The following is a 27,782-nucleotide window of genomic DNA, read 5'->3' as shown; positions in this document are numbered from 1 at the left end:
AAATGTTAATAGACTTCTTTAAGAGGATATTTTTCATCCTTATTTGAAACTACTTAACTGATGAAAACTTCAAAAACAGAAGTGAAACCTAAGAATAGCCTGGTGTTAAAGTAGTTAAAGACACTTAAGCTGCACACCTCATTTTAGATGTTTATCCTAGTTAGATGAAATGTTTTAGTTTATTCCTTCTTTTTGCTCATAGTCTTTATTGCCAGCTGAAAATAATTTATTACAGAAAAATGTAAAAGCATGCAATAAATAGAAATCAAATATTTATTGCTTGTATTTGTGCCACCATTGACTGAACTTAGTATGTTATCGAAATATCTTTTAAAGGGGTGACATTTTTTCCTTTTCCAAATGTTACAGTAAAACCAGGTGGAAGAGAATGGTTTTAGCAGCTTAGAAAAAAAAAAGTAAAAATCTGAGGTTTGGCATTATAAGTTATTTATAACAATGGGAGAAGAAAAGACAAATTGTTTCACATTACAGACCTACCCCCAACTCCAAAGCCTAATACTTTCTTACCAAGTCAAAAAAAGAGACACATTTGATATACAAGCTGGAGATTTCCACATGATTAAGACATTTATGAAAACCTAGATGGAGGCTGGGGAGTGTCTCTCACGCCTGTAATCACAGCACTTTGGGAGGTTGAGGTGAGTAGATTGCTTGAGCCCAGGAGTTCGAGACCGGCCTGGCAACATCTTTTGTAGAGACCCCCCCTCCTTTTCCCCATCTCTGCCTGTGGTCCCAGCTACTAGGGAAGCTGAGGTGGGAAGATGGCTTGAGCCTGGGATGCAGTGAGCAGAGATCACGCCACTGCGACCCTGTTTCAAAAACAAACCAAAAACCTAGATGGGGCAGTGTCCTTTTCAGCCCAAGTGCCACCAGACACAGCACAAGAGACTACTAAAACGCAATGGCAGGAGGCTGGGCATGCAATGTTTGGGAGTATAAGCACCACACTTCTGGCTCAGGATTTGGGAAGTAGGGTAAACAAAACCTACTTGGAAAATAATCAAGGAAGAAAACCAACAATTGTCTTCTGCAGAGGTGGGGACAGGGGAGGAGGTAGGGCCAGGGCCAGGGCATTTTACATCACTGACCTAACTCCATTTTACATCACTGACCTAACTCAGGAAGCTATCAGGGCCCGTCTTCAACTGACCTTAGGAGGAAAACCAGATGGCTGATGGGAGAATCCATGGGAGTGAGAGGGGGAAAGGGAATGTGGCTGGCAGGAGGCAAATAACCCCTTCCTTCCTGGGCACAGGAAGGCAGTCAGGGCACCAGGTCCAGGCAATGACCTCACAAGGACAGCACAGTTTTTGCAGCTTAGAGATCACCCACCTGCCCCTACCTAGCTACTCATTCTACTCAGCACTACCTGGTATAGGGCCACTCTCTGCCCCAAGGGAGTGGATGTCTCTGTAGCCTGGGGCTTCTTCTGAGGCAGCATTACCCTCTGCCCCCTTGGCTTGGGGCTCCTGGCTCTCAGGGGTAGCAACAGCCTTCCGTTGCTGGGCATTGCTCTTGTTGCTGCAGGCACCTTGCTCCTGCATTTCCTCTGGCTGAGAGGCAGAAGAACCGCCCCCATCTTCCTTCCAATTTTTGTGGAAGAGCAGGCTGCTGAATTTGAAAGATTTCTTAAGAGAGAACTTACTAGGGGAAACTTCCCCCTTGGCCTCAGCACCCTGGATAGGGGATGCTGGCTCAATGGCCTCGCCAATGGCCCCAGCTGTCTCATGTGTTCTGTTCACAGAGGGCAACACTCCTTCACCCTTGGGAGATAAGTCTTCATTGCTTTTCACGTGGCCATTGTCTTGTCTGTTGGTCTTTGCGGGGGAAGTGCCTGCTGCAACCCTGGTGGTCACATCTTCCGAGGAGCCTTGGAGCTCTGGCTGCCCGTGATGGTGGGGGTCTGCTGGGGGGTAGCCAGTATCCAACCCAGGCTCACACCTTGGGGTAGTACAGTGGGATTGGCTGGGCAGGCAGAGGGATGGGGCTGGCGTCTCACAGGGATGGGGAAACAAGCTGTACCCTCACTCCAACCCGCTTGCTGTGCCTGCTACTGTTCTACTCCACATCAGAATCTTGATCAGAATTTAAAATTTGCCTACTACACATATTTTAAAAACATACATCAACTTAAAATTATGTATCTTCACAAACTGTGCTGTGCTGTGGTTTTAGTGCCTTTTCTAGATTCTAGGATTAGAGTTAGTAATTACTGGCAGCCATGCTTAATTATTTGGAAGTATAAATTATCTTTCTGGATTGAAATTACCATATGAAATTATTTTTCCAACTTTAGATTGTTGAGAAGTGTCAGTATAATTTTCAGCATATTTACTGTATTCAGTGTGTTTTAATAGGTAATTATATTAGGCAGTTTGCAAGCTGGAGTTTTTCTGATTTTTAGAAAAATCAGATGTCAGTATACAAATGCCAATATTGAGTTACTAAATTAATGATTTTCTTTTCTAGAATACAAAATACAGTTAAAATAAAATGTCAACCTCTTGGAGTGATCGATTGCAGAATGCAGCAGATATGCCTGCTAACATGGATAAGCATGCCCTGAAAAAGTATCGTCGAGAAGCCTATCATCGGTAAGTATTTTGTCTATTTAATCCTCAAAACAGCTCTGTGAAGCGGGCACTTCATTTTACAGATGATGAAATTAATGTACAGAGAGGTTAAGTAACTCAGATCGTATGTTTAGTTCATGGTATACATCTAGTTCTAAGTCGAGACTTCTAACTACTAGTACACCATACTGCTTTGTTGTATATCTACTAATAAAAGTCTTTAAGAGAAAAATGTCTTTGGTTGCTAGAAAATCGCACCTAAGTTAATAAGAATTTTTTTTTCTTTCTTTGAGGGGGTGCTGGGTGGACAGAATCTTGCTCTGTTGCCCAGGCTGGAGTACAATGGCGCAGTCTTGGCTAACTGTAACCTTTGCCTCCCAGGCTCAAGCAATTCTCTTTCCTCAGCCTTCTGAGTAGCTGAGACTACAGGTGTGCACCCAGCTAATTTTTGTATTTTTTTGTTTTCTTTTTTGGCCAGAGTCTCACTGTTGCCTAGGCTGAAGTGCAGTGGTGCAGTCTCAGCTCACTGCATCCTCTGCCTCCTGGCTTCAAGTAATTCTCATGCCTCAACTTCCCCAATAGGTGGGATTACAGGCATGGCCACCATGCCAGACTAATTTTTGTAGTTTTGGTAGAGACAGGGTTTTGCCATGTTGGCCAGGGTGATCTTGAACTCCTGGCCTCAAGTGATCTCCCCACCTCGGCCTCCCAAAGTGCTGGGATTATAGGCTTGAGCCACCACACCCTGCCAAGAATGAATTTTTTTTTTTCTTTTTTGAGACAGTCTGGCTCTGTTGCCTAGGCTGGAATGCAGTGGCACGATCTCAGCTCACTGCATCCTCCACCTCCTGGGTTCAAGCGATTCTCCTGCCTCAGCCTCCCAAGTAGCTGGGATTACAGGCGTCCATCACCACGTCTGGCTAATTTTTGTATTTTTAGTAGAGACAGGGTTTTACCATGTTAACCAGGCTGGTCTTGAACTCCTGACCTCAGGTGATCCACCTGCCTCGGCCTCCTGGAGTGTTAGGATTATAGGTGTGAGCCACCACACCCAGCCCAGGAATGAAATTCTTGTATTTTTTAGTTATTTATTTTTTCAGTAGAGACAGAGTTTCAGCATCTTGGCCAGGCTGGTTTTGAACTCTGGACCTCATGATCCACCTGCCTCGGCCTCCCAAAGTGCTGGGATTACAGACGTGAGCCACTGCACCCGGCCTTAAACTGTATTGTTTTAAAAAATTTTATTTTATTAGAGACGGGGTCTCGCTATGTTGCTCAGGTTGGTCTCAAACGCCTGGGCTCAAGCATTCCTCCGGCCTTGGTCTCCCAAAGTGCTGGGATTACAGGCATGAGCCACTCAGCCCAGCCTAAATTGTATTTTCTTTTTACTTACCTCTTTTTATAAATTCAATTAAATGTTTGCTTCTACCTAAATTTTAAGTAGCTAGGGTACTTGGGAGTAGATAAGGTATTTAGTAATTATTTATTTTTAAGAAGAAATTAGAAATTTACACCTAAAGTGAATTTCTGGGGTAGAAAGATCTGGGCCCTACTAGACCCATCTTCGCCTCCCATACCAGGAAAGCCAGGAGTAAGTACAGGTACTAGTATATTGGCGGTGCTAAAAAGTTACATGGAAGCTACAGGAAGTCTAAAATGACTCTTAATCACTTAGCTGTTTCTGGGCTACAGGAAAAAGGAAATGAATATTACTTTGAAATCTTACTGGAAAAATGGCTAAACTGGTTTATACAGGTAAGTTTTTGTAAGCAGACAAAAAAATTTCTAAGTGCAGTCTTCTCTCTATAGGAAAGCTAAGTCAGAATTAGGTAACATTTTGTTGTTTCAATAAATACTAATATATTTTGTAAAACATTGCTACTTGTTATTGAGTATATCAGAAGTTAATTATTATATCAATAGTTGGTTTTTTAAGTAGGCTGGTGATATTTGCCTCATGGTAGGTCACTTTGTGGCATTTCTAGGTGTTAAGATGCTGTTGTTCCTTAAACCCTGAAAAAGTGAAAACTAAAGATTCCTGTCAAATGGGTACTAATGATTCTTTTCTGTATGTGAGATACGTTGCTAGATATGGCATGTTAAAGTGTAAAACAGAACGTTTATGTGTGTCTGTGTAATAAAGCATAAGATACATTTGGAAAGTATTATGTTATATGTAGTTGTATACTTTTTCTTCAGTTATTTGCTTGGTCTTTATGCTATAAGTATTTATTAACATTAGGTTAGGATGTAACATTTTTAGCAGTGGAAATAAGGACTAGTAAACATCATTTAATAAACATCCTAGTTGTATTTTATGTATATCATAGGCTGGGCATGGTGGCTCACACCTGTAATCCATGCACCTTGGGAGGCTGAGCCAGGCAGATTGCTTGAGCTCAGGAGTTCCAGACCAGCCTGGGCAAAATGGCGAAACCCTGTCTCTACAAAAAAACACAAAAATTAGCTGGGTGTGGTGGCTTACACCTGTGGACCCAGCTACCTGGGAGGCTGAGGTGGGAGGATCACCTGAGCTTGAGAGGTGGATGCTGTAGTGAGCTGAGATCATGCCATCAGCCTGGGTGACAGAACGAGACCATGTCTCAAAAAAAAAAAGAAAAGGGGTGTGTGTGTGTGTGTGCGCGCGTGCGTGCGCGTGCATGTGTGTGTATCGTAGCCTGAATGAATGTACTCCTGACTCATTTGGAATGGTATTTCCTGGAAGATTTTAGATGGATTCTGCACCCTACATTCTTTCATATAGTAAGGTGTATGTACTGGAAACAATAGAAAAAACATTTTCAAGGGCTTGATATTTTAGATCATTGAAAAAAACTTTATCTATGTTTATTTATTTAAAGAGGCAGGGTCTCATTCTGTTGCCTAAGCTGCAGTGCAGTAGTGTGATCATAGCTCATGGTAACCTCAAACTCCTGGGCTTAAGCAATCCACCTGCCACAGCCACCCCAGTAGCTAGGACTACAGGTGTGTACCACAGTGCTTAGTAATTTTTATTATTTTTTAATTAATTAATTAATTTTTTTGCGACAGAGTCTCGCACTGTAGCCCAGGCTGGAGTGCAGTGGTGCAATTTTGGCTCACTGCAACCTCTGCCTCCTGGGTCTGGTTCAAGCAACTCTCCTACTTCAGCCTCCGGAGTAGCTGTGATTACAGGCATGAGCCACCATGCCCAAGTAATTTTTGTATTTTTAGTAGAGACTGGGTTTCACCATGTTGGCCAGGCTGGTCTTGAACTCCTGACCTCGTGATCCGCCTGCCTTGGCTTCCCAAAGTGCTGGGATTACAGGAGTAAGCCACCGTGCCTGGCTGTGCTTGGTAATTTAAAAATTTTTTTCTAGAGATGTGGTCTCACTCTGTTTGTTGCCCAAGCTGGTTTTGAACTGCTGGCTGCAAGCAGTCCTCCTACCTCGGCCTCCAAAAGTGCTGGAATTACAGATGTGAGCCATCACTCCCAGCCTGAAAAAAATTTTTAATGTAGAAAATTTGGGTTCTTGGTCTCTTGCAAGAATTTACTTTAAAATTATTATTATTATTATTATTATTTTTTTTTTTTTTTGAGACAGGGTCTTGCTCTGTCACCCAGGCTGGAGAGCAGTGGCTTGATCATGGCTCACTATAGCCTTAACCTCCTGGGGTCAAGTGGTTCTCCTACCTCAGCCTCCTGAATAGCTAGGACTACAGGCACGTACCACCACACCTGGCTAATTTTTGTATATTTTTTGTAGAGACAAAGTCTTGCTTTGTTGCCCAGGTTGATCTCGAACTCTTGTTTTCAAGTGATCCTCCTGCCTTGTCCTTCCAAGGTGCTGGGATTACAAGTGTGAGCCACCATGCCCAGTGTTTAAAATAAAGTATATAAGTGTGTGCTTTTAGAACAATAAAAACATTATATATATGTATGTGTGTATAAATATATATATATATATAATGTGCGTGTTTTTAAACATTGACAAAAATTGTATGTATTTATGGTGTACAATTTGATGTGGAATGGCTAAATCAAGCCAATTAACATGCATTACCTCTTACATTTATCTTTTTTTTGTGATGAGAACATTTAAAATCTAATCCCTTTGCAATTTTGAGGTAGATTATTATCTGTACTTATGATGTAGTCAGGAAACTTGTATCTCCTAACAGTATTTGTTTTTGTTAATTAAAAATTTTAAATAGAAACCATTTAAAATAAATTTATTTTAGTTTTCTCGTTAAGTCAATTTGTAGAATATTCTGTTTCCAGGCCTTTTCATTAAAGACATTTATTTGATTTGGTAATTTATCATTGGTTAAGTTAGGCTATGCTCATCATTATCACAAAGTATACGTTGTATGTGATGCTTTACAATTTCCCTTTAGAAGAAGCTAAATATTCTTAGTAAATAAATATGTAACTTCCAGCTTTTTTCTTGCTTAATATCAGTTTTCTGAATTTCAATATAGAGATGTGGGTCATATGTCATTATTAAGATACTGGCCTTCAAAATGTATGACTGTTGCTCCTCCTTCATTTCCTTAAGGTTGTTTAGTTTTCTGGGCTGAGGATAGTCATCAGGCCAAACCTTTCAGTGGAATGTGTTTTGCTATATGGTTAGAAGACAAGCTGAGCTGCTCAGATGTCATAGTGACCTGAAAGAGGCAGCTTCGAAAATTACCTCTTAGTTTTTGTTTAATACTAAAATCTTTTAGTGATCACTATAGATCAGAATTTGTATTTACCAATCCAAGAATGGAACAATTAGGTTTTTCATCTGCTCTCTACATTGACTGTGCCCAGGATACCGAAGTCAGGCATTTAGTTTTACACTGGTAAAGTTCTGATGATTCCAATACAATAGAATTTCTGTAGGACAATGAATTGGCTTTTTTCTTTATGAACACAGCTTATTAATTTAGCAGTGGTTTTATCGTATTGAACTGAAATTTGGTAAGTTATTAGGCTTGTGAATTTTTTGTTAAGCAGTCTTTTGTCTTATTTTAGAAGATAATTGCAATGATTTTCTCTTTAAAATTCTTTGAAGACTTTTGTATATTTATCTTAAATTATATATCTGAATTTTTTTTTTTTTTTTTTTTTTTTAGTTGCAGTTTAGGCTTCCAGAGCCATATCAGTCTTTATATAAATCTGTTGAATAATAGTTTCTTCTAAAATCAAAGTAAATTTCCTGTACATGTTTAAGGAGTGAAAAGGAATTTTTATATATATATATATATATATATATATAATTTTGTAGTACTTATAGCTTGGATCTAGAAATGTTTATGATGGCCCAGGCACAGTGGCTTATGCCTGGGATCCTAGCACTTTGGGAGACCCAGGCGGGCAGATTGCTCATTGAGCACAGGAGTTCGACCAGTCTGGGCAACATGGCAAACCCTGTCTCTACCAAAAATACAAAAATTAGCTGGGCATGGTAGTGAGCACCTGTAGTCCTGGTTACTTTGGAGTCTAAGGTGGGAGGATTGCTTGCGCCTGGGAGGTCGAGGCTGCAGTGAGCCATGATTGCAACACTGCACTCCAGCCTGGGTGACAGAGTGAGACTCTGTCTCAAAAACAAAAACAATAAAAAGGGAAATCTTTATGATTTTCTTTTTTAAACTTCATACTAAAAGCAGGTGTCAGGTTATATGCAGATAGAGACTGCCAGGTTGATCACTTTCAATTTCTTTCTCTTTTAATCACTTATGGATATCATATGAATGTCATTCAGCTTTTTAATTTTGTCATTAATCAAGCTGAGTAGTAAACTGTCATTTTAGTATTGGTTCAAATATTCAGTGGATAATTGCTAAAATTTCAGTAGCCCCTTTGTAAATTGAAAATCATGTGGAAAATATAGGTCTTCTGGAAGGCTGAAGAGCCATGTTCCTTAAATAATATACATATGGGGCCAGGCATGGTGGCTCACGTCTGTAATCCCAGCATTTTGGGAGGCCGAGGTGGGCGGATCGCCTGAGGTCAGGAGTTTGAGACCAGCCTGGCCAACATGGTGAAACCGCATCTCTACTAAGAATACAAAAATTAGCCGGGCTTGGTGGCGGGTGCCTGTAATCCCAGCTACTCGGGAGGCTGAGACAGGAGAATCGCTTGAACCCAGGAGGCGGAGGATGCAGATGCAGTGAGCTGAGGTTGTGTCACTGCACTCCAGCCTGAGTGACAGAGCAAGACTCAGTCTCAAAAAAAAAAAAAAAAGGAAAAAAAGAAAAATAATATGTATATGGGATATATCTTGTCCGAATAAGAAGAGTGAGGTAGAACATCAAAATTGTGACTGCGTGTGGTGGCTTATACCTGTAATACTAGCACTTTGAGAGAACGAGATGGGAAAATGGCCAGGAATTTGAGACCAGCCTGGGGAACATAATGAGACCCTGTATCTACAAAAAGTAAAAAGATTATCTGAGTATGGTGCTGTGCACCTGTCGTCCTAGCTACTCGGGAGGCTAGGGCAGGAAGATCACTTGAGCTCAGAAGTTTGGGGTTGCAATGAGTTTTAATTGTGCCACTGCACTCCAGCCTGGTGACACAGGAAAACCCTGTCTTTAGAAAAAGAAAAGGGGGGGAAAAGAAAAAGAAAAAAATACAAAACTCTGGGTTTTTTCTGTTGTTGTTATTTTATCATTCTAATGCTTTTATTCATGTTTCACGTTCCTAAGGAATGACAGGTAAGAATTTAGGGACTGGTAAGAATTTTTTCAGCTTGGTATTTTCCTCCCAAAATTCTATGTATGAAATTCTATTCAGCAGTAAAAAGTGAACTGTTGATACATGCAACAGCGTTGATAAATCTCAAGATAATTATGCTGAGTTAGTAAAGCCAATCTGGGTTACACTCTGTATGGTTCCATTTCTGTAACATTCTTGAAATGACAAAATTATTGAGACTGATAAATTAATGGTTGCTAGGGATAGAGATTGGGGTGGGTGGAGGGAGAAGGTGGGTGTACCTATAAAAGGGTAGCACAAGGAATACCTTGTGAAAGAACTCTTGTATCTCAACTCTAGTGGTAAATGTATTAATCTACACATACACAGAATGCATGTAAAACTGATGAAGTCTGAATAAAGTTGTGAACTGTGTCAATGTCAATTTCTTTTTTTTTTTTTTTGGAGACGGAGTCTCGCTTTGTCGCCCAGGCTGGAGTGCAGTGGCGCGATCTTGGCTCACTGCAAGCTCCGCCTCCCGGGTTCACGCCATTCTCCTGCCTCAGCCTCCGAGTAGCTGGGACTACAGGCGCGCACCACCACGCCCGGCTAATTTTTTGTATTTTTAGTAGAGACGGGGTTTCATCTTGTTAGCCAGGATGGTCTCGATCTCCTGACCTCGTGATCTGCCCGCCCCGGCCTCCTAAAGTGCTGGGATTACAGGCGTGAGCCATCACGCCCGGCAATGTCAATTTCTTTGTTGTGATATTTTTCTATATGGCACAAGATTTCCCCATTGGGGGTCACTGGGTGAAGGGTTCATGAAATCTCTGTATCATTTCTTACTCAGCTGCATGTGAATCTACAATTACTCCAAATTAAAAAGTTTAACTTAAAAAATTCTCTTGGGTAGGCTGGGCATGGTGGCTCATGCCTGTAATCCCAGCACTTTGGGAGGCTGAGCCAGGCGAATCACCTGAGGTCGAGAGTTCAAGACCAGCCTGACCAACATGGAGAAACCCTGTTTCTGATAAAAATACAAATTAGCTGGGCATGGTGGCGCATGCCTGTAATCTCAGCTACTCGGGAGGCTGAGGTAGGAGAATCACTTGAACCCAGGAGGCGGAGGTTGTGGTGAGCCAAGATTGTGCCATTGCACTCCAGCCTGGGCAATAAGAGTGAAACTCCATCTCAAAAAAAAAATAATAATAATAATAAAAAAAAATTCTCTTGGGAGGCTGAGGTGGGAAGATCACTTGAAGCCAAGAGTTTGAGATTGACCTGACCAGCCTGGCAACATAGTAAGACCCTGTTTCTAGGGGGAAAAAAAAAAAAGCCACAGGTGATAGTGCATGCCTGTAATCCTAGACACTGAGGAGGCTGAAGCAGGAGGATTTCTGTTTTTCTTTTTTTTTTTGAGATGGAGTTTTGCTCTCGTTGCCCCAGCTGGAGTGCAATGGCACGATGTTGGCTCACAGCAACCTCTGCCTCCTGGGTTCAAGCAATTCTCCTGCCTCAGCCTCCTGAGTAGCTGGGATTACAGGGATGCGCCACCATGGCAGGCTAATTTTGTAATTTTTGGTAGAAATGGAGTTTCACCGTGTTGGTCGGGCTGGCTTTAAACTCCTGACCTTAGGTGATCCACCCGCCTTGGCCTCCCAAAATGCTGGGATTACAGGCGTGAGCTATGGCACCTGGTTGAGGCAGGTGGATTTCTTGAGCCCAGGAGTTTGAGGTTACAGTGAGCTATGATCATGCTGTCACACTCTAGCTTGGGAAACAGAGTGAGACTCTGTCTCTTAAGAAATAAAAACAAAATAAAAATTCTCACAGTGACACCTTTTCTTATGTCACATGAATTTCTTATCTGTTCTGGATACAAGATGCTCTTTAAAATGTGCAGTGATATCACTTTATGGAGTACAGATTCTCTAAATGTTACTGTTCAAAAGAATGTATTGAATCCTAAAACACTTTCCCTTTACTACCGTTCCCTGTATACTTCTTCCAAAAACAACATATCTAACAGTAAAATTAAGAAGAAAAGTGGTGGTATTGGTGGCATGGAAGAGAAAGAATAAAAACATCTGAGATTTATTGAAATAGTACAAGAAGAAACTTATGTTGAGGAAGTATTATTTATATTTACATTTAGATGGTGTATTTCACCTTAAAGGGTATGGCTTCTGTATTAATTGTAATGTCACACAGAGAGATTCATTCATGTTTTTGTATCAGTAATTTGTTCTTTTTAATTACTATGTGTCCTTCTATTGTATCAGTATACCACAATTTATTTCATCATTTATTTTCTGTTGGTGGACATTTAGGTTTTTTTAATACTAAAAACATTGTTTTTGGCCGGGTGCGGTGGCGCACGCCTGTAATCCCAGCACTTTGGGAGACCGAGGCAGGTGGATCACAAGATCAAGAGATCGAGACCATCCTGGCCAACATGGTGAAACCCTGTCTCTACTAAATATACAAAAATTAGCTGGGCGTGGTGGCACGCGCCTGTAATCCCAGCTACTTGGGAGGCTGAGGCAGGAGAATCGCTTGAACCTGGGAGGCAGAGGTTGTAGTGAGCCAAGATTGGGCCACTGCACTCCAGCCTGGCAACAGAGCGAGACTCCATCTCAAAAACAAAAAACAAAACAAAAAAACATTGTTTTTTAGAGACATAATCTCACTCTATTCTCCAGCCTGGCGAAAGAGCGAGACTCCATCTCAAAAACAAAAAACAAAAAAAATCCCTTTTTTTTTTGGAGACATGATTTCACTCTGTTGCCCAGGATGGAGTGCAGTGGTGCAATCATAGCTCACTGCAGCCTTGACCTCCTCCTGGGCTCTAGTGATCCTCCCAACTCAGCCTTCCAAGTAGCTACAACTACAGGAGCACACCACCACACCTAGCTATTTTTTTATTTTTTATTTTTCGTAGAGATGGGGTCTCACTTTGATGCCCAGGCTGGTCTCAAACCCCAGGCTTCAAACAATTCTGCCTTGGACTTCCAGAATGCTGGGATTTTAGGCGTGAGTCACCATGCCTGGCTGACATGTGGGTTTTACTTTTTCTTTTATTTAAAAAATTTTTGTAAGACAGAGTCTCACTCTGTCTCCCAGGCTGGAGTGCAGTGGTGCAATCTTGACTCAGTGCAGCCTCTGCCTCCCAGGTTCAAGCGATTTTTGTGCCTCAGGCTCCTGAGTAGTTGGGATTACAGGTGTGTGCCACCAGTTTTTTTTTTTTTTTTGTATTTTTAGTAGAGACAGGGTTTCACTATGTTGCTCTTGAACTCCTGACCTCAAGTGATCCACTCGCCTCGTCCTCCCAAAGTGCTGGGATTATAGGCATGAGCCACGGCGCCTGGCCCACATTTGAGTTTTTTTTTTTTTTTTTTTTTAAAGTTTTTAGTTATTGCGTATAAAGCTGCTATAGACTGAAAAAAAATTTGATAAAGGACTTATATCTGGAGTATATAAAGAACTTTTAAAATGTAACAATATGAAAATAACCAAATTATGAAATGGTTAAAAGACTGAACATCACTACAGAAGATATATACAGGTGACATAAAAACACATATTTAACTTATTTAGCCATTAGGAAGATAAAAATTAAAGTGACTGTATATATGCCTGTTACAATAACTAAAATAAAAATTACTGACAATATCAAACCTTGCCAAGGATGTGGAGCAACTGGAACTTCTCATACATTGTTGGTGAATGAGGAGAGTGCAGCTCCTCCAGAAAAACAGTTTGTGGCAGTTTCTTATCAAGTTAGAGGCCTCATCATTAATTACCCAGAAATCCCACTCCTAGATACTTACCCTAGAAAAATGAAAACTCAGGTTCACACAATGGATAATGTTTATAGTATCTCTGTTTATCATTGCTCAAAACTGAAGGCAGCCGAAATGTTCTTCAGCAGGTACATGCATAAACAATATGTGGTATATTTATAGAATGTGTTATAACTCAGGTAAAATAATGAACTAGCGATACATACAGCAACTTGGATCACTCTCAGAGTCATAATGCTGAGTCAAATAAGCCAGTCTTAAGTGACATCTGGCATGATTTTATTTATATGATAGTCTCAAAAAGACAAAACTGTAGTGATGGGGAACACATTAGTGGGTTCTAAGAGTTAGTAGAGAAGGAAAGGGTGACTACAGAAGGATAGTAAAGGAGAGTTTTTTGGGGTGATGGAACTTTTAAATTCCAGATTGTGGTAAGTGTTATGTGAGTTAGGATTCATAGAAATGTATACATAAACAGTGTATTTTAAATAAAAAAACTATTATTGTATTTTAGTAATAATAAAAAATTGTAATTTTTAGTTGAAAAAATAAGAATAATTCTGTTATAAACGTTCTTGAACAAATCTTTTTGTTGATATATACATTCAGTTCTCTTGGTTTCTTCCCAGGAATGCAATTGCTGGGCCATAGCTTAAGCATACGTTTAGTTTTCGTAGATACCGCAAAATAGTTTTCCCTAGCAGTTTATAGTTCCACTTACAATGTATGAGAGCAGTATCACCAACACTTTAATATTAATCTTTTGAATTGTACATTTAATTTAAAAGTTATCCTAGTGTATACATAGTGGCATCTCCCTTTGGTTTTAAGTTGTGTTTTTCTGATGAATAAATAGGTTGAACACCTTCATATTGTAAGTAGCCATTTGCAGAAGATCCTCTTCTGTGACTTGCCTTTTCAAGTTGTTTGCCAATTGTGTTGTCTTTTTTTCCATATTATTTTGTGGAAGGTGTGTGTGTGCATTCTCTTAAAAAATAACAGCTTCAGTGGGGTGCGGTGGCTCATGCCTATAATCCCAGGACTTTGGGAGGCCGAGGCAGGTGGATCATGAGGTCAAGAGATCAAGATCATCCTAGCCAACGTGGTGAAATCCCATCTCTACTAAAAATACAAAAATTAGCTGGGCGTGGTGGCATGCGCCTGTAATCCCAGCTACTTGGGAGGCTGAGGCAGGAGAATCACTTGAACCCGGGAGGCAGAGGTTGCAGTGAGCCAAGATCGTGCCACTGCACTCCAGCCTGGCGACAGAGTGAGACTCTGTCTCAAAAAAAAAAAAACCCCAAAAACCTTAATTGAAGTATAATTTACATAATCTAAAATAGAAGTATGTTATTCAGTGGCTTTTAGTATATTGACGAAGTGATACAGCCATTTTTCATTATCCCCAAAAAAACCTCATACTCATTAGTAGTCCACTCCACATTTCCCTCTCTCTCCAGCCCATGTCAACTGCTGATTTACTTTCTCTATGGAATTGCCTGTTTTGGATATTTCGTATAAATGAAATCATACAGTTTGTGGCCTTCCATGTATGACTTCTTTCACTTAGCATAGTATTTTCTATTTTTCTTTTTATTTTTTTAAGAGTTGGAGTCTTACTCTGTCATCCAGGCTGGAGTACAGTGGCGCAGTCATTGCTCACAGAAGCCTCACACTTCTGGGCTCAAATGATACTCCTGCCTCTGTTTCCTGAGTAGTTGGGACTATATATAGCACTACAGGCACAAGCCACTGTGCCCTGCATCACTTAGCACAGTGTTCTCAAGGTTCATCTGTATTGTAGCCTATCTCAGTACTTCATTATTTTTTATTGCTAAATAATAATTCTGTTGGTCAGGCACAGTGGCTGATGCCTGTAATCCCAGAACTTCCTAGTAGGCGAGGCGGGCAGACTTCATCATAATACCAGGAGTTTGAGACTAGCCTGGGCAACATAGCAAAACCCCATCTCTACAAAAAATACATAAATTAGCCAGGCATGGTGGTGCATGCCTGTAGTCCCAGCTATTCAAGAGGCTGAGGTGGGAGGATCACTTGAGCCTGGATAGTCAAAGTGGCGGTGAGCTATCATTGTGCCAGTACACTCCAGCCTGGATGACAGAGTAAGACCTTGTCTAAAGAAAAAAAAAATATTGTATGGATATACCATATTTTGTTTTTCCATTCATCTGTTGCTTAACATTTGGGTTGTTTCCACTTTGTCAAACCATTTTCCAAATGCAGATGCATCATTTTACATTCCCTCTAGCAGTGTATGAATGTTCCAATTTCTCCAAGTCCTCATTACACTTACTGCCTTTTTTTTTTTTTTGAGACAGAGTCTCGCTCTGTTGCCAGGCTGGAGTGCGGTGGCGCGTTCTCAGGTCACTGCAACCTCTGCCTCCCGGGTTCAAGTGATTCTCCTGCCTCAACCTTCTGAGTAGCTGGGACTACAGGCATGCACCACGCACAGCTAATTTTTGTATTTTTAGTAGAGATGGGGTTTCACCATGTTGGTCAGGATGGTCTCGATCTCTTGACTTGGTGATCTGCCCGCCTCGGCCTCCCAAAATGCTGGGATTACAGGCGTCAGCCACCGTGCCCAGCCTTGCCTTTTTAATTATAGCCATGTGAGTGTGTGTGAAATAGTATCTCATGGTGTTCTTTATTTGCCCTTATGACCAATGATGGTAAGCATGTTTTCATGTTCTTACTGGCCATTTGTGTATCTTTTGTGAAGTGTCTGTTTAGGTGTTTTGCCTATTATTATTATATGAGTTGTTTATATTGTGGAGTTGTAAAAGTTCTTTATATATTCTGAATTCTAGACCTTTATCAGACACATGATTTTCCAATATTGTCTCCCGTTCTGTGGGCTGACTTTCATTAATAACTTTTTTGGTAGTGTCCTTTGAAACACATGTAATTCCAGTTTTCTTTTTTTGAGTGTGCTTTTCATGACATGTTTAAGAAACCACTACTTATTCCAAAGTCACAGTGATTTACTCCTGTGTTCTCTTCTGATAGTTTTATAGCTTTAGGTCTTACATTTAGGTTTGTGATCCATTTTAATTTACTTTTTCTGTTATTATACAAGATAGGGGTCCAGATTCATTTTTTTGCGTGTAACTATCCAGTTGTCCTAGCACCATTGTTTTGAAAAGACTATACTTTTCACATTGAATGGTCTTGGCACCCATGTCAAGTATCATTTGAACATAGATATATTAATTTATTTCTGGACTCTGAGTTATATTTGTTTGATCTATTTATCCTTATGCCACTAGCACACAGTCGTGATTACTGCAGTTTTGTAGTAAGTTTTGAAAAAGAGCAACCTACTCTTCTTTTTCAAGATTGTTTTGGCTATTCTGGTGCCCTTCTATATCTATATGAATCTTAGGATCAGCTTGTCAATTTGTATAAAAAAGCCAGCTGGGATTTTGTTAGGGATTACATTGACTCTCTCTATATATAAATTTGAGAAGTATTGCTGTCCTAATAGTATTAAGTCTTTTGATCCATGAGTATGGGATGTCTTTCCATTTATTTAGATCTTCTTTAATTCTTTTTTTTTTTTTTTTTTTTTTTGAGACGGAGTCTGGCTCTGTTGTCCAGGCTGGAGTGCAGTGGCCAGATCTCAGCTCACTGCAAGCTCCGCCTCCTGGGTTTACGCCATTCTCCTGCCTCAGCCTCCCGAGTAGCTGGGACTACAGGCACCCGCCACCTCGCCTGGCTAGTTTTTTGTATTTTTTAGCAGAAACGGGGTTTCACCATGTTAGCCAGGATGGTCTCGATCTCCTGACCTCGTGATTCGCCCGTCTCGGCCTCCCAAAGTGCTGGGATTACAGGCTTGAGCCACCGCGCCCGGCCGTCTTTAATTCTTTCAACAGTATTTTGTAGTCTTCATTGTGCAGGTCTTGCACTTCTGTTGTTAAATTTATTCCTAAGTATTTTCTTTTCTTTCTTTCTTTCCTTCCTTTCTTCCTTTCTTTTCTCTTCTCTTCTCTTTTCTTTTCTTTCTCTTGCTCTGTCACCCAAGCTGGAGTACAGTGCCATGATCATAGCTCACTGTAACCCTGAACTCCTGGCTTCGTGTGATTCTCCCACCTCAGCTTTTCAAGTAGCTAGGACTATAGATGTACCACCATGCTTAGCTAATTAAAAAAAAAATTTTTTTTTTTTGGTGGAGAAGGGGGTCTTGCTATGTTGTCCATTCTGATGTCTTTCATTATTTCTGATGCTATAGTAAATGGAATTGTTTTCTTAATTTTGTTTCTGGATTGTTCATTGCTAGTTTATGGAAACACAGCTGGTTTTTTGTATATTAATCTTGTATCCTGCCACTTTGCTGAACTTGTTTATTAGCTCTAATAGTGTGTGTGTGTATGTGTGTGTGTGTGTTTTGGAGATGAGGTCTCACTCCGTTACCTAGGCTGAATGCAGTGGCTATTCACAGGCCTGATCACAGTGCACTATAGCCTCCTCAAGTTATCCCCCTGCCTCAGCCTCCTGAATAGCTAGAACTACAAGGGCCTGCTACTGCACCTGGCAGTGTTGGAAGTTTTTTGATTACTGACTTAATCTCCTTACTACTTATAGATCTCTTTAGATTTTCTATTTCTTTTTGAGTCAGTGTTGGTAATTTGTGTGTTTCCAGGTATTGTAGTCTTTAGTGTACAAGTCTTTTACTACTTTTGTCTGTTTTATGTTGGTTACCTAATATGTTGGCATACAGTTATTTACAGTATTATATCTGTTTTTATTTCTGTGAGGTCAGTAGTAATGTCTCTGCTTTTATTCTTTTTTTTTTTTTTTTTTTTTGAGACGAGAGTCTCGCTCTGTCACCCAGGCTGGAGTGCAGTGGCGCAATCTCGGCTCACTGCAACCTCCGCCTCCTGGGTTAAAGCGATTCTCCTGCGTCTGCTTCTCAAAGTAGCTGGGATGACAAGTGCCCGCCACCATGCTTGGCTAATTTTTGTATTTTTAGTAGAGACAGGGTTTCACCATGTTGGCCAGGCTGGTCTCGAACTCCTGACCTCAAGTGATTGCCTGCCTTGGCCTCCCAAAGTGCTGGGATTATAAGCGTGAGCCACCATGCCTGGCCTCTGCTTTTATTCTTGATTTTAGTAATTTGAGTCTTCTTTTTTTGGGTCAGTCTAGCTAAATGTCAATTTTGTTGATGTTTTTAAAGAACCAGCTTTTGGTTTCATTGATTTTTCTCCAGTGCTTTGGATTTTGCATATATATATTTAAGTCTCTGCTCTCGTCTGTAATATATTATTTCCAACCTTCTGTTTGATTTGGGTTGAATTTATTCTTCTTTTTCTATAATTTCTTAAGGTGGAAGGCTAGGCTATTAATTGAAATGTTTCTTCTTTTTAAATATATGCCTTTACAGCTATACATTTTCTTCTGAGCACTGCTTTTGCTCTATCCCAATGGTTTTGTTACGTCCTTTTGTTTTCATTAAATTGTGTTTTCTAGCTTTCTTTGTGATTTCTATTTAGGAGTATATTGTTTAATTTCTACATATTTGTGAATGTCCCAAATTTTCTTTTTTTCTTTTCTTTTTTTTTTTCTTTTTGAGATGGAGTCTCACTCTGTTGTCATGCTGGAGTGCAGTAGTGTGATCTCGGCTCACTGCATCCTCCACCTCCCAGGTTTGAGCGGTTCTCCTGCGTCAGCCTCCTAAGTAACTGGGACTACAGGTGCACGCCACCATGCCCAGCTGATTATTGTATTTTTAGTAGAGACAGGGTTTCCCAATGTTGGCCAGGATGGTCTCAATTTCTTGACCTCGTGGTCTGCCTGCCTCGGCCTCCCAGGGTGCTGGGATTACAGGCATGAGCCACCGCACCTGGCTCCAAATTTTCTTTTGTCGTTGACTTATACTTTCATTCCATTGTGGTTGTTGAACATATTTTGCATGATTTTAGTCCTTTTAAATTTACCGTGTCTTGGTTTATGGGCTACTCTGTGGTCTATCTTGAATAATCTATATGCTTTTGATAAGAATGTGTATTCTGCTGATGTTGAGTGGCATGTTCTAAAGATGTCTTTACCTTAATTTGTGCAGAATTTTTCACTGGGTATACATTTTTATATGTATTGTAGAAATCATGAGTTCACACCATTACATCTAATTCTAGTCAATCCTAGGAAAGTTCCTTCTAGTTCACTCCCATTCCCTGTTTGTATATCCCTTGTTCCACAGGTGAAAGCCCTGGCTTCTGACATGATCAACATATTTAGTTTGATTAATCTAAAATTGCTTCAGTTGATTAACTCCTACCATAACAAACAAACCTAAAAAGAGTTCAGGATTTGTTTGCCGTTCTTCCACTTTCTTACCTTACCCTGCCAAAGTCTAAAGGCTTATAGTCAAATACTGTGTTTTTTAGTTACTTGGGTTAGTTCTTCCTTGCTTTTTTTCTCTATGGTGTGGTTAGGGTATTTGTATACAGTATAATTAGGTCCATTTGTTTGCTTTCAGTTAAGTGTTTTCTTTTTCATTCTATTGATTTAATTTTTAAAATAATTTAACATAATCATATAACATTTCATAATACATCCTATGTTATAGCATTATTGTATACAATATATATGAGTAATATACATTTAAAAGTCAAAATTATGCAAAAGGCACATCAGAAGTGTCACTCCCACCCATATGTCTCCCGCAGTTGGTAGGTAATAAACTTTGGTTTTCTTTATTTTTCCTGCTTGGGATTCATTGGATCTCTTGATTTTGTGCTTGTATTTAATCAGTTTTGTAAAATTTTCAGTGGTTGTATTTTCATATATTGTTCCTGCCCTGTTTCTCCTTTCCTTCTGAACCCTAATAAGCATATGGTAGATTGGGACGGTGTCTTTTCTTCTCTTATCCTTTTGTATTTTCCATCCTTTTTTTTCCTCTGTGTCGCATTCTGCAAAGTTTTTCCTGACCTATCTTCCAGTTCACTAATTCTCTTTTCAGTTGGGTCTGATCTGTTGTGAAATCTATTAATCACATTTAAAAATTTTGATTTACATATTTTTTTTTTGTTTCAGCATTTCATTTTGGAATATTTTTTCCAATCTGCTGTGTCACTTTTTGTAGTTTCTAGTTATATATTAAACATTTAAATCTTAGTGAACTTTGTTCTAAGAGTTGTAAGACCTGACTTATATTCCTATTTCCAACCACCTCCCTTTGAAAGCTTTTTTTTTTCTTTCTGAGATGCAGTCTCGCCCTGTCACCCAGGCTGGAGTGCAGTGGCGTGATCTCAGCTCACTGCAACCTCTGCCTCCTAGGTTCAAGTGATTCTCCTGCCTCAGCCTCCCGAGTAGCTGGGATTACAGGTGCGTGCCATCACACCTGGTTAAGTTTTTCTATTTTTAGTAGAGATAGGGTTTCACTGTGCTAGCCAGGATGGTCTTGATCTACTGACCTCATGATTTTCCTGCCTCAGCCTCCCAAAGTGCTGGGATTACAGGCATGAGCCACCATGCCTGGCCCTTGAAAGCTTTTTTTTTTTTTTTTTTTGGAGACGGAGTTTTGCTCTTGTTGCCCAGGCTGGAGTGCAATGGCACAATTTCAGCTCACCGCAACCTCCGCCTGAGTTCAAGCGATTCTCCTGCCTCAGCCTCCTGAGTAGCTGGGATTATAGGCATGCGCCACCACGCCCGGCTAATTTTGTCTTTTTAGTAGAGATGGGGTTTCGCCACGTTGGCTGGGCTGGTCTTCGAACTCCTGACCTCAGGTGATCCACCTGCCTCAGCTTCCCAAAGTGCTGGGATTACAGGTATGAGCCACCTCGCGTGGCCCCTTGAAAGCTTTTTAAAAGAGAACTTTAATTGTTACTACATCCATTAGGAAGCATTTCTAAATATTACAACTATAGATCCAAGAAGTGAGGAATAATACAGTCATCATGCTCAAATTTTAATGTCTTATTTAAGCACACATGCATACTTTAAAATGAATCTAATTATTTCTAGACTCTGGCCTTTTCATTCCTGATAGTATTGCTGTAGTCCAGGCCCTTGTTATCACTGTCCTAGATTATGGCAGTATCCCCTGTAGGTCTCCACACCTTCAGCCTTGTCCTCCTCAAAAAAATTTTTTTTTCAAGAGATGGAGTGTCACTCTGTTGCTCAGGCTGGAGTGTAATGGCATGGTCATAAGTCACTGCGGTCACCTTGAGCGCAAGTAATCCTCACACCTCAGCCTCCCGAGTACCTGGGACTACAGGTGCATGCCACCATACCTGGCTAATTTGTAAAATTTTTTTGTAGAGACAGGATCTTGTATGTTGCCCATGCTGGTCTAAAACTCTTGGCCTCAAGCAGTCCTCCCAGTTCTGCCTCCTGAGTCGCTGGGGTTACAGGTGTGAGCCATGGCACTTGGCCAAATTCATTTTTTAAATTATGTTAGAATCCTGCTTAGAACCTTTAGTGATATCACATCGAGCATGCAACAGGATAAATTTTAACCCCACTAAGACTCTCTAAGACTGATCTTTTTCTGTCCACTTGTGTGTTGAGCAGTTCTCTTCCTCAGATTCTGTGTTCTGTCAACTCAACTGTATCTAGCTTTATTTTTTCCTCTGAGACTGGGTCTCACTCTGTCACCCAGGCTGGAGTGCAGTGGCGTGATCATGGCTCACTGCAGCCTTGACTTCCCAGGCTCATAGCTTTGTTTTTATTCACACATCATGATATTTATGTCATTTTGCTTTTTGTTCATGGTTCCTCTTCTGTTGGAGACCTCTTTTCCTCTTAGCTTGCTGCTAATACTTTTAGCATGGTGATTAAGATCATGGGCCTACGGTTGGCATTTTGGATTGTTCCATTTCTTTAGAATCACAGCATTTAACTTTTGTAAATTTTAATTTTGTCGTCTTTGAAACTGGAATAACTTCTACCTCATAGAGTTACTGTAAAGATTAGATGAGGTAATAAAGAGCTTAGCACAGTGTTAGTTTTAAAAAACAGTATCTCATCCTAACTTTCAAAAAGACTCAGCCAAGCGGATCTATATGTCCCTCTCTGTTGTACGTATCTCCAATACTAGTATTATACACTACTTCATAACTGCTTTTGAATGGACCTTCTCACTAGCTTCTTAAAATCAAGGACTGCCAAGTGTATCTTTGTATTACTGGTAACTGGCACACAGACATTCAGTAAGTATTTGTTTAATATATGCATGGAGTTTGAAAGAGCTAGTCATCTTTAGACAATGCCTTACCTTTTGCACAGGAAGCTCCTATAAGTGTGTACCCTCAGTTCAAGTGAGAATTTTTGTTTTCCTTTGTCTTTGCCAGTAGTAAAGTCTTAAAATAGTAATTACATTTATTTCCACTGCACTGAGCTGTGATACCACAAGCTGAAAATCTAGGGAATCCATGGGAAGTTGGCACCCTTAAGGATTAGATCATTTTTCCATATTCAATTTGTATTCTTGTAGTTATGGAATTTGCTTTGAGGATAGTCAATGGAAATCCTTCATATTTGTGTAAAACTTGAGATTTAAATTTTTTTAAAAAGTATTTCCCAAGAGATATATTAATGAGGCAATGCCTGATAATCCAGTTGCTTTTCCTGTTCCCCTACCCTCAATAGTAGTTCTTGGAATGCTTACATATGACGGACAACATCCCTACCAGATGTTATCTTCCCTTTTATAGATTAAAACGCTCAGGCTTAGGTTAAGTAACTTATTCAAAGTTCCAAAGCCAGAAAGTGGAGGAGCTGGAATTTAAGCCTTAGTTCTTCTAGTGCCCATGATCTTTCCGTTACACCATACTGCTTTTCTAAATAAACTGAAAATAATTTTCTTCTGTTTTTTTCTTTTTTATGTTTTCTACCTTAAAGTCTTTTATCCTTACATTTAAGTTTATAGTATTTAGTAGTGCTTTTAATTACTTAGTAACTATTTAAACATTTTAATAACAAATAGAAGCTTTATGGTAAGATAGTTAGGTAATATTTAAAGGGATAAAGCTTTTTAAAATTTTAAGCCTTAATTCAAGTAGTAGTTCTTTAAGATACATGTATTTTATTTTTAATTTGAACCACCACTAGGAGGATTTATTTGCCATCTCAACGTTCTTAGACTTTAGCAGACTTATTTATTTCTTCCCTATGCATTATATTGGTCAGGAGGCAGGAATGTTACAGATTTTTTTTCAAAGCTCAATTTGCTCTGAGATTTGGCATTAACCTTTAGAATGTTCTGGATTTATCCCCCATATGCCAAGGATCTGTAAATATCTTTTCACATGAGCTGAAATTTTCAGGCGATTAAGTGAAATATTTGTGAACACAGATGTTTTGTTTAAAAGCAGTTAATGAAATCAGAAAAAAAATAACCTCACTGTGGAAATACTTTAGGTTCCTCCTGTAATATGATCGGCACATACTTCCTTCTCTTGTAATTCACATTGTTCATTTTCTGAGGGAGGAAATAACTAAACTAATAATTAAAACATAAAATTATTTATCCTGTGTTTTTTGCTCCCAGAGTAAACTAAAAATGATTTTGACCGACCAGGGCTGCTTGATTCTGTGAAACTCACATTGTTTGCGTACTGTTGGAGGGCCTCATTAGGGGGTAAATTTGCTTTTTCTGTGTTTGCCAGTAACGATTCGTGTCTCTTACGGGAACTTGCCATTTGGATTGTCTCCTTCCTTAACTGGCCAGCCTTAAACAGTTCAGGCCATTAGTTATTTTTCCTAGTCTCGAAATTTTTAAAAAATTATTCTTAAGTTTTCAAGTATTTAAAGCTGAGGATATTGGTCACTGAGATATTGCCTAGTTAGGGTTCGGCATTGTGCCCAAATGTGTTGGGCCTCTCAGGGCCTGAGTTCTCTGTGCTTTAACAAATGAGCTACAGTTCTCAAGAGATCAGTGAAGCTTGTTTGTTGATCCTGTATTCTCATCCAGAGGAAGTAGATCTTTGAGAATGTCTAAGGAAGGGTAAGTGATTTTATTATTCTTTCTCTTTCATTTTTCTCAGTGAAGAGGTGTCATCTGAGTGAATTAAAAGATTAATAAGCAGCGCTACCAGTCCGAGGGTGGAGGTAGAGGCAGAGATTAAAAGAAATTCATCCCAAATCTTACAGGGTTTCATGTGTAATCTACTGTAAAGTTGCTGTTGTTGTTTTGAAAGACAGCATTGAGTAAGGGTAATCTTAATAGGAATTTTGTAAGATATAAGTACTTTGTTTACTCTGTGGTAAATTCATTTTGTTTTCCTGCAGAATGTATTTATCAAGATTGGAAGCGAATGGTGGTTTACTGAAGAATTGAGGGAAGCTTACAAATTCAAAGGCGTTTTAAATAAGTTGTACCTTTAGAAAATGGTGTGAAATATTTAGTGAAAAACAGCCTATGATTTTGTTTGTTTCTAGGAAGTGAGGCAAAAAATAATTTAGAGTAGAATTCCCTATTCTAATTTGCTTTGCAATATAAGATAGTTCTCTGTTGTTTTTATATTATTTTCTCTTATGCTTCAGAGTCTGAATTATTACTGATTCTCTATTTGTGACCACTATAATAAGTGATGTTAATAACTACATACTGTTAGTTATTTCATTTCTAGCCTTCAGGCATAACTAGATCTGGTTAATTTTAGAGAGATGTTTCTTTTGATAAAATAGGACATAAATCTTTCCAAAAATTCTTTAAAAATACAGTAAAAGTTTAGTTTTTATTTTTCTGGAATCTATTATTTTCTAGTTCTTTTGTTCTGTAAGAAAATTTGAAGTGGTTCCAGAGCCTCACATTTACAACTTATTTTAATCTAATCATGTATTGATTATGAACAAAATAAAGTTGGCCCACTTTACTACTATTTTTAAACTTCATTATTGAATAACGAGAACAACCAGGGGTATAAGTAAATCTGTATTATTTTTAGACCTTTTATGACATCACTAGAAATTTGAGGTTTCTTTTAAATGTGAAAGTTATGAAAGGGCTGCCGTTTTAGATTGGTATATTTTCTTAAAGGACTGCCTTTTTAGGTTGGTATATTTCCTTCTATCACTGGCTATAGATAGGTAGTTGTTAAACCATTTTTATGATAAGGACTATCACAGGTGCTAGTATATTTGTCAATCTTGTACACAGGGTTGTTTATAAAGCTATTATAGTTTGTAGATTTAAGATGAATTGTATTTCTAGATGCGGTTAAAGTTCTTGGAAGTAGTTAGTACTAGTTTTTACCCATGGTAAAGTGTATGATAGATTTGGTTAGTTAGAGAAAGTTGAAGGGACCTATATTACCCCACTAGTACACTATAAGGGCAGAGACTTTTTTTTAGGTTTATTTACAGGAACCTCTGGGGCAATGCCTGTTCTGTCTGAATGGATAATAAGTGCATTTGAAGTATGTGGAGTATATAAATGAAATCAATTAAGTTTTATTCTCTATGCTATCTTTAGAAATAAATGGATACATTTTGTGCTTTGGGATGAAAAAAATTCTTACATTTACCATTTTCATAAGTGCGATATTGACATTTGGTACCGTGTTATCATTTAATAGCTATGAAATATTTCCCTAATAGTAATAGGAAAAGACTGTTAATAGAGTTAAATCACCAAAAATTATACTTGAGCTTTATGTAGACCTATGGTAATTAAGACAGTGTGATATTAGTGTTAAGATAGGCATATAGATTATGGAACCAAATGGGGAGTTCATAGACCCACACATATATAATCAATTGATTTTCAGCAATGAAGTTAAGCTAATTCAATGGCGGGAGCCTAGTGTGTGTTTGTTTGTTTGTTTGTTTTGTTTTGTTGAGACGGAGTCTCGCTCTGTCGCCCAGGCTGGAGTACAGTGGCCGGATCTCAGCTCACTGCAAGCTCCGCCTCCCAGGTTCACGCCATTCTCCTGCCTCAGCCTCCCGAGTAGCTGGGACTACAGGCGCCCGCCACCTCGCCCGGCTAATTTTTTTGTATTTTTTAGTAGAGACGTGGTTTCACTGTGCTAGCCAGGATGGTCTCGATCTCCTGACCTCGTGATCCGCCCGTCTCGGCCTCCCAAAGTGTTGGGATTACAGGCGTGAGCCACCGTGCCCAGCCAAGTTTGTTTGTTTTTTTAAGAACAAGTTTCACTCTTGTTGCCCATACTGGAGTGCAATGGCGCAATCTTGGCTCACCGCAACCTCCACCTCCTAGGTTCAAGTGATTCTCCTGCCTCAGTCTTCCTGAGTAGCTGGGATTACAGGCACGCACCACCACGCCCGGCTAATTTTGTATTTTTAGTAGAGACAGGATTTCTCCATGATGGTCAGGCTGGTCTCGATCTCCTGACCTCAGAAGATCCACCCACCTTGGCCTCCCAAAGTGCTGGGGATTACAGACGTGAGCTACCGCGCTCAGCCAGGAGAGGCTAGTGTTTTTAATAAATTTACTGGAACAACTGAATATTCATATAGGAAAAAAAAAAAAGAACCTTGACCCTTGACCTTTACCTCAAACCGTACATTAAAATAACACAAAATGGATCATAGACCTAAATATAATCTTTGTGGCCCTGAATGAGGTACAGATTTCTTAGGTAAACTGAATTAAAATTATTAGACAAAATTGGTAAGTTGAGCTTCATCAAAATTCAAAAAATCAAATTTCTGTTTCTTTAAAGACATCATTAAGAATATTTAAAGGTGGCCAGGCACGGTGGCTCATGCCTGTAATCCCAGCACTTTGGGAGGCTGAGGTGGGCATATCACGAGGTCAGGAGATCGAGACCATCCTGGCTAACACGGTGAAACTCCATCTGTACTAGAAATACAAAAATTAGCCAGATGTGGTGGCAGGTGCCTGTAGTCCCAGCTACTCGGGAGGCTGAGGCAGGAGAATGTTGTGAACCTGGGAAGTGGAGCTTGCAGTGAGCCGAGATTGGGCCACTGCACTCCAGCCTGGGTGACAGAGCGAGACTCCACCTCAAAAAAAAAAAAAAAAGAATATTTAAAGGCAAGCCGCAGACTGGGAGAAAATATTCTGAATATATTTATATCTGATAAAAGACTTGGATCCAAAATATATGAAGAACTCTTGTAATTCAATAGTAAAACAACCCAGTTTAAAAACAGGCAAAAGATTTGAATTGATGCTTCACAAAATTGGATTTGAAAAGATGTTATTGGTCATTAGGGAAATACAAATTAAAACTATAGTGAGATACCACTGCGCACACACTAAAATGCCTACAATAAAAAACGCTGACAGTGTGGAGCAATGGTAACTCTCATGCATTCCTAATAAGAGGGCAAAAGAGAAAAGAGTTTTGGCAATGTCTTTTTAAGTTAAACATATGCTTAACATATGACCTAGTAATTCCACTTTTAGATATTTACCCAAGAGATGAAAGGATGCCCACATACATTTGTATGTGACTGTTTGTAGCAGCATCATTTATAGTAGTCAAAAGCTGGAAACAAACCGAATGTCCATTAACTGAATGGATAAACAAATTGTGGTATATCCACACAATGAAATAACTCAGGAATAAAAGAACTAATCATATATGCAGCAACATGGATGAATCTTGCAAGTATTGCTAAGTAAGCCAGACACATGACAAAATAATACTTGATTCCATTTATAGGAAAACTGCAGTGACAGAAAGTACTAGTGGTAGCTCAGGACCAAGGGCTGGGGAGGGTATTGCAAAAGAACATGAAGGAATTTTTTGGATTGAAGAAAATATTCTACAT

General features: G+C 39.5%; 1 protein-coding gene and 1 pseudogene across 36 annotated transcripts in view; one reads left to right on the top strand and one right to left on the bottom strand.

The window, feature by feature from the left end:
- The window catches only part of NT5C2 (5'-nucleotidase, cytosolic II), a 106,492-nt gene that overhangs the window by 17,421 nt on the left and 61,289 nt on the right, over window positions 1-27,782 (top strand). For 20 of the 36 annotated variants that reach the window (XM_015148011.3, NM_001257875.1, XM_077945409.1 and 17 more), the window contains 1 exon segment: window positions 2,491-2,615. In XM_015148011.3, coding sequence (XP_015003497.1) covers window positions 2,515-2,615 — 101 coding nt within the window. In that variant the 5' untranslated portion in view covers window positions 2,491-2,514. 36 annotated transcript variants of the gene reach the window in all.
- Window positions 1,377-2,244, bottom strand: LOC144331450 (MARCKS-related protein pseudogene; annotated as a pseudogene).

Source organism: Macaca mulatta, chromosome 9, assembly GCF_049350105.2.
Source record: "Macaca mulatta isolate MMU2019108-1 chromosome 9, T2T-MMU8v2.0, whole genome shotgun sequence".
NCBI lineage: Eukaryota > Metazoa > Chordata > Mammalia > Primates > Cercopithecidae > Macaca > Macaca mulatta.
This window is presented reverse-complemented; position numbering and strand designations above follow the sequence as displayed.